Here is a 12,556-nt window from a genome sequence, read left to right on the forward strand (position 1 = left end):
ATTCGATGGATCCCCACATGCTTCCCAGTTCCCTTTTTTTTTGCTTCATCTTCATCAACACGCATGGGATATGTTGTTTTGCAGTTTCGTATGTTGATTCAGCACAAATCGGCTCTTCCGCAGCCGCCGCAATAACCAGTAGACATAAAAAAATGGAAGCGTCTGGTGGTGATGGTAAGCACGGCTGAATGAAGAAGGATTTTTTGTTTTGATCCGACGCAACTCCGACAGCAGGCACGGATATGGAAACAAGAGCGAGAGTAGAACAATACTTTGCAAAGCCGTTTCCTGCTTTGAGAGAATCCAGAACACGGTTCTGCAGATGCGCATGGCTGATACGAAGTTGATTTGTGTGTATTGAGTTCGGGTGAACTCCGACACCGGTGGCACCCTGTTCAGGTGAGAGAGGTGAGCAAATTTGTTGCGAGAGCGGGAGAAAGTTGGAGGCACCATGCGGAGATAATTGAGGATCTACGCTTTTCAGGGTAGCCGGATAGGCAGCAAATCAATAATTAAGGCTGCGCTCGGTGAAGGCGCTTACTGTGAGAGAAGGGCATTTTGTATTCTCTCTGCGGTGTACAATGCTCCGACTGGAAATTGATTTGCAGCTTCGTTTTAGGTACTAGTACGCAAGGCTCGTGTGTTTTGCGTGCTGACGAAGATTCAGTCAATGCTTGTTTACCGTGTGCTTCGGACGTGCTTGTCATCCCATGTGTGGCGTTTTTATCTCTCGGTATAGTGTATGGCTAGCAGAAAGCCTGAGAAGCATCCAATGAAAAGAGTGAAAAGGTGAAACCTAATAACAGAAGGAAGTAATTTTGACCCATCCAAATTTTCATTTCTCGCCCAAGGGGAGGAAGTGAATTGGTGTGCAAAGTGTTGAACTCGCTTCGATAGAACACAGCGGAACACGAACATTAATATCGACACGCAAGTAGGCTGCAGAAGCAGTGAATGGAGAATCAGTGGGAAGGCGGCAATGATGAGGAGTAAAGAGAGGAAAAATCAATCGCAGTTGTAGGAACGCGTTAATGCACACGAAGAAGCCGCCGAAGAAATGCTGGCACTGTGAAGATACGAGAATAAAGTGGGAATGCCCTCAAATTTCGTCTGGTCTCGAGTGCTGTAGAGCGGAAGTTCATAATTATCGTTTTTCAGAGAGAGAGAAATTGGTGGTGAATTAAGATTTCAAAAGCCAATTTCGGAACGGAAGCTGGAAGAAAGCAAACCGCCTGAGATTAAGTGCTTTCCTCTAGCCTAGCATCGGAAAAACACCGTGAGAGAAGAAGTCGGTGGCTTAGTGAAGTGTATGGGCAGCGGGGATGACCGCAAGGATTTGCGAATGGACTCGTGTAAACATTGTACCGTGCGAGTATCGTATCGTAAAAACAAATAGATGAATGGTGTAGCCCGTGTCGTCTGCCCGTTTTGGGATTAAAAGATAGGAAGGAAACCCGAAAAGCAAGAACCAAAACCAACCGCAAAAAAGGATTATGAAATATTCAATTTCCGAGTAGTTTTTTCGGTGCTTTTGTGGTTGGCCAGAAACAATTGGCCAAACGTTCTCACGCATATAAACATAGTGGTGTGTGATCCAGGAGAGACGGAGTTGCTGACCATTAAACCGTTTGCGCGAGGATCTCACAGCCGAGCCGCCTCCCGAACGTATTACGTAATAAATTTTCGTATGAGGCACACACATAACAAGGATTAAATTGGATTTATTACCAGTGAATAAAAAATAGATTTATGAATCAAATTGATTTTTTATGATTTTTGCCTCTCCGTTGTGAATGGGTGTGAAAAGATTGGATACACGCAAAACAGCCGAAGAAAGGTGAACACAGTGCATCAGAATAATACCCAGTTATTGAAGAGGGCCACCGTTTTGTCGTGTAGTAAAGTGTTCATGGTTAATCCGTATTTCCTAGTGTGGGAGGTAAAGACCGTGGGGAAATTGTTCCGAGCAAAATCAATTATGTGAGACGGGATAGCCGAATGAAAACCTAGACGACTAAGCAAATGAGGTGGAAAAGCGAAAATTACTAGTGTTCGTTAAAAAGAAACGAAAGAAGGATAAAGAACACCCACTCTAATGAAAAATGTGCGCTCTGATCAGGCCTGTGGATAGTGAAACAACGGACTCCGTATAGAAAGAACGATATGAAAAGTCTTAAACCTTAAATCAGTGCTTCGGAGCAGCTCCAACATAGACCGCCCCCTCGGATTAAATGTGATTAAGAAGGTTACGTCGATAAACTGGATCATAAACCCTGTCGAGAAATAAGACAGAGAAGAAGAACAAGAAGAGTCTACGTGGAACGAACGGAACGTTTGTGAGACCATCGTGAGTGTTAACGTTGTGCGGCCGATGTTACCAACTGGACGAACTAAACGATCAAAGGCGAAAATTATATAATCCTCCTGGTAATAAGCTTAATAATTTGTAATCCTCGTCGCGTTCAAAGGACAGAACGACCAAGGGCATTGTGCACAATTATCATGCTCTGAGACCGATTATCTAGATCACGTACCTTCAATCCCTTGTCAGTGAATGGTGGAGACGAGAGCTGGCAGCTGACTAAATCCAAAAATCCTTTTTACTCGCTCGAATCCGGTGCCTGCAGAACGAAGGAAACTCGCCTAATTCCTTTGGATAACTGCGATAAGGACGACCGGAGACCACCGACACGCAAAGCAAACACAGATGAAAGTCTTTGCTTTGCATCATCGTTAGTCGTTGCGTACGAGTTGGAGGGCAGACTATGATAGTGCCTCCCTTGTCACGAGAACCAACAGCAAAATCGAGATTGATGGTGGCACATCCCATGCTACTAGCATTTGGCACAATCTGTCGGTACTGACTAACCTCATCCCCAAAAAACTGAAAGCTCAATTCAGTTCATATGCACCGAATAGCATCGTCCAGTCGAACCACTAAAGAACAACAACAGCAAAAACCGTAACACATCAAACACCCCGGTGATCTCTTTATTCGTCATCATCAACAACGAAGAAGCTCGGTCACAAACGCAAATCATGACCACACAACGACGGTGGCACTGCAGCACTTCTAGCAGGAGTAAATCGACGACTATGGCACCACAGCCGGACATCATTAGCACAGGCCGGACGAAATCGCACTCTCATCGTACGAAAACATCAACATCCTCAATCTCGTCCATCATCTCAAGTGGTGCTTTTGCGGTGGTACTGATTCTGCTGACCACATGCATTGTCCGGACGGGTGCCGAACGAAGTTGTCCAGCAGTGTGCCAATGCAAGTGGAAAGGCGGAAAACAGGCGGTAGAATGTATCGATAAGCAACTAATTTTCATTCCAACCCATATTGACCACACCACGCAGGTACTCGATATGTCCGGCAACAATCTGCAGATTCTGCCCAAGGAAGTTTTTAGCAAAGCAAATCTGCTAAATCTCCAAAAACTGTTCTTGCGAAATTGTCGCATCGGGCAGATTGACGATGGTGCTTTCGCTGGGTTGACAAATCTGGTTGAAGTGGATCTGTCACTCAACCTGCTTACGGCAGTTCCCACGGCAGCATTTCAATTCATACCATCACTCAGAGATCTAACGCTTGCTCGGAATCACATACAGAAAATCGAATCGCACGCTTTTAGAAACGTTACCAGCCTTACCAAGCTGGACCTGGCATACTGTGAGATTCAAACCATCGCACCGCAAGCATTTGAAGGGCTGACCTCACTTCACGCACTCAAACTCAACGGTAATCAGTTATCAGAACTACGGCCTAAAACAATCGAAACACTGAATAAACTCCACGGAGTTGAGCTACACGAAAATCCGTGGGTTTGTGACTGTAGATTACGAGCAGCCAAGGTTTGGCTGACTGAAAATAAGATCCCTTACACAATTCCTCCAGTGTGCGCAGGAGGACCTGAACGTATCATTGGAAAATCATTCTACGAACTCCAGGTAGATGATTTTGCTTGCAAACCGGAGATGCTTCCAGTTCGAAGATATATTCAAGCTTTTTCCGGTGAAAATGCAAGCATCGAGTGCAGAACTAGTGCCGTTCCATCTGCCAACGTCAATTGGTACTGGAACGGAAAGCTGCTGCATAACAATTCGCAGTTCAGCTCTCATCAGAGAGTATACGTATACGAGCAAGGTAACTTTGAAAAGCGTAGCCGTCTGGTACTAACCAACGCCCAAGAAACGGACTCAAATGAGTTTTATTGTGTAGTAGAGAACCGAGCCGGAACTGCCGAAGCAAACTTTACCCTGCATGTGGTAGTGCGCGATATTGGCTTCGCGATCGAAAATAAGCAAATTATTGGCCTGAGTGCAGCCTTGGTGATCCTGATATTATTCATACTGTTGATTATACTATTCCTGTTGGTACGGCTGCGGCGAATACCGATGCCGGACACGAAAACTCCGAATCAGGTCGAGGTGATCACTTCTGTAAGTCCTTCTAGTAATGTAAATGGCAAGGTGAGCACACCTATTAATGATGTCCATTCTCCAGATCGAAAAAACTCCGGCGATCTAAAGTGCGCCAATCCAGTGCAGAAACCTCCTCGGTTGACTGATCTGCCCTACTCGACGTCCCATTACGACGCCGGTGGCAGTTTGATCGCTTCCGGAAACTGTTTCGTGTCGCCAACACATTCGTCCGCTGGGAATAACCCAGATTTGATCAACGACACGAAACGCCTCGGCAGTATTAGCGATCTGGCCAATTCTGGTGGAGGGCCGGGACTGCTCGACAACACTACCGCCATCAACAGTGCCGCAAATGCATCTCTTTCGGCCAACGTAGTTAGTGCGCTCAATACTCTTTCGTTGATGGACCCCATCGAGCGACCTGGCAGTGGCGAATACAGTCGAGCTGGCTGTGATTCACTGTATCCGTCCGGTCTTTGGGAAACGCACAGCTCCAATCTTACGTCAGCTCTGGAGCAAACTAGTGATATGCTGCTAGCGCGAGCTTCCGGTCCCACGATTGCTAGCGGAGGCTACACAGCATATTCGGACAAGATTCCCATCATTGGTGCTAATAACAATATGATGAACTTGGACGACGAAACTTCATCGGTGGACTATCTGAGTCGGACGTTTCCGCGGACGCACTTTGGTGGCAGTGGAACCATCGGCGGAGGAGGAAGCAGCAGTGGGTCCAGTGTGGCAGGTGCAGTAGGAGGAATCCCCACAGCTGCCACTATCGGTGGTTCCAACGCTACCAGCGGCGGTGGATATCCTTCTGACTACGGACTGCCGATCGTTCCGGGAGCCGAGCAGTTGCACAACAAACTCAGCAGTATACAGCCGGCACATCATGGCAGCACCGGGAGCATGCCGATGAACGCGAAGACGCTCCGAGTGTGGCAAAAAGGCGGCGTACCGGTGCTGCCACCAGTGACGGCCTTGAAACGTGCATTATCCAATAGTCGGAACTCCCCAGACGAGGGCTACCAGGAAGGATGCGGTACTGATGTGTAGTCAATTTTTTAAAGTTTTCGTTTTTAAGCGTGTGATATGAACGAACGATTGAAAAGAGAGTTTATTGTTTATTTTGTATACATTTTTCACTCACACGAGCGCGCGGTTGTTTGATTAAAAATTCCCTGGTTGGAAACACAAGGCTGAGCAGCGAGCAAAGTTTTCACCAAGTTTTCCTTATCGGGGTTGTCGACTGAGTATAACTAGTAAATGTTGTAAACACAAAACATGAGATGTTGTCTGAAGACAAACGCAAGTGTACGTACGAATCTCGAGGCTCGCATTCAGAAGGATTATGTAAAAAGGGCGAACGAAGGAAGCCCTCTCAAAGGTCATCCTCTCCTGAAAATGAAAAAGACTTGTAATTTAATTAAAACAGACGGTAATTAAATAGGTGTACAGAAATGAAAACTAGTTTATATAATTATAGCGAATGAATAAATTATATATACACATCCAAGAAAAAATGAAAAAATAAAAAAGTATATAAATGGTTAAATTGGAAAAAATCGAGGGAAAACAGAAAAAAAAATCTAGGCTAGTTTTATATATGAAAAAGGAAAAAAAGGAAAACCTGTAAAAAGTTAATTAAAATTAAAAAACGAAAAAGAAATACGAAGAAAACATCCGGAGGAAAGTTGAAACCAAAGACTTTGACATGCAATGAAGAATTTTCTCCTGGGTTCTTCGGTGGATCTCGCAAGAAAAGCAAGCAAATGATGTAAAACAGTAAACAATTGTGAAAAAGAGAGGGAATGCTAGTACGGAGCGAAAAACCTACATACCTTAGTAAACGCTCTTTTAGGAAGGAAAGAGAAATAAAGCAAAAAAAAATACAAAAGTAAAAGAAATTGAAAATGCTATCCTTTGGTTTTGTTTTATTTATTTCCGTTCATTTCCACCCCGATGGCGGTTGCACTACAAAGAAAGCGTATTCCTTTCGGTTGGATTGGTTGGTCGATTGCGTCCGCCTTGGAAAGGGGCCAGTGGGCGTCTGATTGCTGGCTAGGTGGCTTTCCGTTCCATTGCAGTTCTTGTTTTAAATTTGCCTTGTTTTAGTTTTCCTCGCTCGCATTCAATCGATGCTACTTTATGTCGGTACTCAGCAATGGTCGGTGAGTAGATTTTCCAGTGCCTCCGGTGGGATGGAAACGAGGTATGGTCATGGAAATCAATGGTTATTGTTGTGGTGATGGTGGTGAAGGTAGTGTTTTCCTGTTGAACCAATCCAGACACGAAAGGCCAAAGGATGCTTTCTGCTAAGCCGGAGGAAAAACTCGAGCTGAAGGTTGTCTGGTAGCAAACTATGGCGGTGCTGAATGGTCGAAGGATTCCTGAGTGGTTCCATGGAAGAGAATCATCGATAAGTTGAAGCATTCTGAACGGTGAGTTGTTATGCATTGCTAGTGAATTTAAATACGATTTAACACTTAACATTTTGAATCGGATCTGAAAGTGACATGAAGTATAGAGTCTTCAGGAAAGCACCATTTTGTATACTCTCCTAGTCAGGGTTGTTAAGCAAATAATACTCACCCTGCTCATTTGCTAAAGATAAAGGTATATCAAGTCTCCTATAATATGCTGCCACTCACTTTCATCCTACTGCAATTTTTCACCAGTTTATAATGGGATATTTGCTGGTTTTTCTATGTGGCTGAGACATAACATAAACTTTTCACCTGCATCGATTGGCCGATAGCTTTAGGAAATTTGGGTGTGCGTAAGGTGGATGATAGCACCTAACCTTCTTTTTTCTTGCGTTACGTACCCACTGAGACAGAGCCTGCTTCTCAGCTTATTACTCTTATGAGCACTGCCACAGTTATTCGCGACTACGAAGGTTATTACTACAGTTGACCTTATGCGTGAAGCGCCAAATTTTAACCATAGTAAATTTTCAAATGCTTCTAAAAAATTCCAAACAAATTTTAAGTAAATTCTGTTACAGGGTTAGACTTTTAATTAACTATAGAATCAGCAGAATATTGAGAAAAATATATATAAATCGAAATAATATGTCTATAATTTAGCCCATCAAAAGTCTATCAACATATATTGAAAAGTTTTGAAATAGCTTTTGCAGTTAATTTTATATAAACATTAAAAATTTACTAAAAAGATTTTAAATTTTTGCATGGGATTTGAATCTTGATCTAGTGCATTGCGTGGGATATTCGTGTAAAATGGACGTGATCGATATTACTTACGTCCTATTTCTAATACATAGACAAAATATACATAGACTAATATTAATTTATGTTTTGCTTTGCAGATAAATATTGAGGCGTTCAACTGCAGATGAACCGAAGTTTACATAAAATTTGTTAAGAAATCTTGTTAAAATTCTGCAATGGCTACTCAAAGGACTCGTGGCTAAATTCTTTAAAAAAATACAAGATAGCTTGAGTATTATATTTGCTTTACGCAAAATCATAATAAATCAAATAATTTGTCAAACCCCTGCAAGACATTTTCCAATACTTTTTAACAAATCATCTGTCAGAGGACTACAGGATTTGATGTTTTTAATTGTATTGTAGACTTTTGCAAAACTCCTTAGTTATATAAGTGTTTAGCTAACCGATAACTGAATCAAATACTTGATGTATTCAATTAAAATTTTAGGTTTTCTAGGAACTTTGCTTGATTCATTAATAACGTATGTTATCTTATTCTTACACGTTATGGCTTACAGTGTTTAGCAAAAATGCTTCAATGCAAATAAAAACACAAAATTGGTTTAACGATGGACGTTTTTGTGAATTTCAATTCAATTCCAACAAACAAACGTAGTAAGAAACCGGTGACAGAAATACAATCAACTTATTAACGGTTCAACTGACATATAGAAATACACATAGTATACGCGTAATTTCTTTGCGATGTTTTGTTACATTTATGACTCATATGAGACTCATATGCTATATAGCAAGTATTACATCGTCCTCGTTTGCAACAAACTTTTTTTTAATAACTACCGAAAAGCTAAACATTGCATATAATTTGCAATTGTATTAGATGGACAATTTGATGTGAAGATTTGCGAAAAAGTTACACGTCTTCTCAGTGAAAATCGAACTCACGACTCCCTGATCTCTAGTCAGGGCGCGTTACCACTACGCCATGAGAGGACTCATGAACGCAGAAGTTAACCTGAATTCGATTTCAGCTGGGACGGACCTGGTGTAAGGGTTAGAACAGACGCCTCTCACGCCGAGGACCTGGGATCGAATCCCATCCCCGACATAGTCATTTATAACGTAAGAGTTAAAGTGACGACTTCCTTCGGAAGGGAAGTAAAGCCGTTGGTCCCGAGATGAACTAGCCCAGGGTTAAAATTCTCGTTAATAAAGATCGAAAAAAAAAATCGATTTCAGCTCAATAATCACGTGGTCCTCTTTCGCAAAGTGCACTTCTTTCGGAAAAATTAGATGCCCATCCTTTTTTTACCGATAAAAATCCCAACTTCTACACAACTACATTGCCGAAAACAACAACTTTCTAGCTCAACAAAATCTTGAGTTATACAAAATTTTAGAAAAAAAAATGTTACTAGCGCCACTTAGCGGACGCATTCCCAAACAGATTTTTCACTGCCAGATAGCCCTTGTTCTACTGAACAACTTTGCCGAAAACACCATCAGGATCCTGAGATATACGTTGAGGGGATGATGTGGCCAATTTTGAAACCCCAAGACAATCAGGAATAACTCCGGAACCAGCTGAACCATATTTCCAAAACTTTCAGATCTTAAACTAGTTTTTCGGGAACTTCTGAATATTTCAGCAAAATCCATAAGGAAACAAAGAAGTTGTTCAGGTTTTAATGTAATTTTCAGCATGCAAAAGCATGTTGGCTGGATGAAGGTTGATATTAAAATTTATTCAATTGCTCACCTCCAATGAGTAACCAATTGATAGCTTTCAGTGCAAACAAGAAAGGTCTTGAGAATGCATTACAAATTTACTTGAAGGTTTACTACAATGTTGCCGGAGTTTTGTAAGAAATTTTGTTATTAACTGTTCACATAGAGTTAAACATATACGATTATCAATTAAGCAGAAACTGCTCGAGAATGATGAAGGGATTTCTGTATATATTTTGGATAATCTTGCTTCAAATGTAACTAAAGATATATTTTCAATAAAGACACACCTTTGGACGAAGACGTGAGTGTGCCAAAACAATAGCTAAAGTTTAAAATTGATTAATACATAATTGAAGGCTCTACATTTTGTTTAACAATTCGGATTAATAGGGACTAGAGACAAATGCCCCTTCTGGGTAAAGTCTCTCTTAACCAAAAAAAAAAAATAATTGGGACACAAATTGACACAGCGGGAATACTTTGAGCATTATTCACTTTTGCGAAAATATTTCATTAAGTAAAAAAAAATAATCTTATACAGCAAAAATATTAAGAAAAATTGACTCTTTTTTAGGAGGAGGAGGCCTAAGCTACTGAAAATGGTTTAAGGATTCAATTATATTTTAATTTTATACAATATACAATGTCTATTATGTATCACTTATACTTTATTGAAATTGTACTAAAACTCAATTTAGTTGAAATTTCATATTTTATGACTGCGAGACAAAATCAAAATTAGAAGGTCAAGCCATTTCAGCACCTTGGAATGGAAATGAAGAATGTTTCTTCGTCAAAAGACCATGACCATCTTCATAAATGACATATGATATACGTTTATACGCAATTCTGCATCGAGCCCCAATTTAATAATTTCCCTTGCAAACCTTGCAAGTTGCACTTAAATTGCTCATTATTATACAAGAAGCTTTTTGCAAATATGTCACCTTTGACGAATTAAAATCGCATTTTTTTCAGTTTTAACCCTCTTATATCCAACCCCGCCTTTAGACGGAGAACACTGCAATTTTATGATTTTTTTCGTAGCTCGGAAATCAAAATGATTTTATTTTTGGCTCAAACCTTAACTCATAACACGCATATAAGAAAAGTGTTTTATGACTTCTGAAACTTTTTTGTATTCTTTATAAATGTTTGAAAATTGTATTCTTATATTACCTACAAATGCCTGGGCATGTAATATAAAAAATCGTACCTTTAATATCTTTCTATGATCAACCTATCACAGAAGTAGAGCTTGAAGGTATTAAAACAACTTCACAAAAGTTTTTCCGTTAATTACACAAAAAATAACAAAGCAGAAAAAAATAAAAAAAATAATAATATTATATTCAAAAGTACGGTAAAAATTTGAATTTCTATTATTGCTAAAAATCAGTAACTAGAAGAGGCTTCAGGAAAAAATGAAAAAGTTTAGGGATGTTCAAAAATAAAAATTACAAAAATCAAGAACCAAAAGTCATTGATTTGCGAATAAATATAAATCATTGCCCAAAACGTGTTAAGAACGATTTTAGATAACTGGAAATGATTTTTAGATCGAAAATAAATGGATGATTAGGGCCGATTTCTTCACCCCCGCTAAGGCCTTAATCCTATTTTAATCATATGGGTAAACGTGGTTTACGGCTTAAGCAAAGGTGAAGAAATCAGCCCTTAGAGGGGTAAATATGAAATATAAATAAATTCTTGAGAACCACATTTAAAATATATTATTTTAAACATAAACTTGCAATGAATGAGCCCTGATCACAGAGGATTACAAGATTTTCTGTAACATATTTTAATAAATTAATAATAAATAGTCAAAAATCTCAAAGAGCTCCAGATAGTTGCAGCTGTATCTTTCAGACCTCTTCTAGGGCATCCTAATAAATAAGTTTGTACATGATTTGGAGCGAAACTCGGTGGACTTTTTTAATCGTTTATCGAAATTGCATGAAATAATTTCATAACTCATTCCAAGTCCCATCAAATATACTTTCCCTACATTCTCTCATTCAGATTTCGATTAGAAAACAGGATTCAACCCTCTCCATAGGAAGTCGTAAAAATGTTGAATATATACGACAAAAATCACTTATTTAGCTACTTTAACAACTGTTACTTTTGACGCGTGTTATAATAGTTTGTATGCCTTCAATGGCCTACCAATACTTGTCTTCGTAGTAGATACTATCTATGAACCCTTCAGGGTATTTTTTATAGCCAAATAAAATAACTTGAAATTTGATATTTATGTATGGACCGTAGGAGAAGGAAATTGCTGCCGAAAACCAAGCTGAGATATTCCATACCAGATAATGTTATAAGACATAAACCACTTGAAGTAATATCTCATGCATATTCTTCACCAAACTGATAATTGGCTCATGTATTAAGCATTATTAGATAATAAACTTGTAAGTGCTTGTTCAACACCTCAATCAGTCCACAATTGCTTTTGAATACCACAATAATATATTTTTATTATTTTAAACAATATTTTTCATGCGAGAATAGTAAAATTAAAAAATATAAATTCTCTTTCATTTTTCCATCGTTGTGGCTTGTAACGAAATCGTAAACTTGACAATTTTTGTTTCACTATCTGGTATGATTGTATCTAACATCACTGGAACAATAAAAGGATATCCACTTAACATGGTTTTTGTATAACAATTTGGTTGAAATGTTTCGCTGAAAACCATAGAAGTTGCAATATTGATCGATGATGCCTTTGTTTCTGTTACGGTTAAGAAAAGCCTTCAAAATATCAAGGAAGTGCGGTGAACACAATATTTTCCGCGACAGTTGAATTGTTTATAATTCAGTCTGCGCTTTTCAGCTTTTCCACTCACTAGATGTACAATTTTCAGTTTTATGATAATTTTTCTGTCTTAGCAATTTCACACTTACACATCGAAATTATCAATGCGATAGCTATGAATGATGAAGTGGATTAATTTGAAATTAATATAAACAAGTGCAACGTTTTCATTACATGACTGCCGAAAAAAAAATACCTTGATCTAGCATATTTTTTCTTAATGTGGAAGCATTTGCTACATTTTTTTGTAAATACAAGTAGTAGCCTCACTGTGAACTCTCTTTGCTGTCTAAAAGTAGCTGTATAATTATTTCCGAACGGTCCATAGTAATGCAAACAGTACGAAAGCGAACCGTTCCACATGAGA

General features: G+C 39.4%; 1 protein-coding gene across 1 annotated transcript; it reads left to right on the top strand.

Annotated features, from left to right (window-relative positions):
• Positions 1 to 651: 651 nt before the first annotated feature.
• LOC5570355 (amphoterin-induced protein 2) lies at positions 652 to 6,347 on the top strand. Its single transcript, XM_001653133.2, has one exon. The coding sequence runs from the start codon at positions 3,040 to 3,042 to the stop codon at positions 5,485 to 5,487; it is 2,448 nt and encodes an 815-aa protein (XP_001653183.2). The 5' UTR covers positions 652 to 3,039; the 3' UTR covers positions 5,488 to 6,347.
• The last annotated feature ends 6,209 nt before the right edge of the window (positions 6,348 to 12,556 follow it).

The sequence above is a fragment of the Aedes aegypti genome, chromosome 2 (genome assembly GCF_002204515.2).
Source record: "Aedes aegypti strain LVP_AGWG chromosome 2, AaegL5.0 Primary Assembly, whole genome shotgun sequence".
Lineage (NCBI taxonomy): Eukaryota > Metazoa > Arthropoda > Insecta > Diptera > Culicidae > Aedes > Aedes aegypti.

Bases quoted from the DNA above. Each gene is read 5' to 3' on its own strand.
- LOC5570355 (XM_001653133.2), top strand. From the start codon at position 3,040: ATGACCACACAACGACGGTGGCACTGCAGCACTTCTAGCAGGAGTAAA.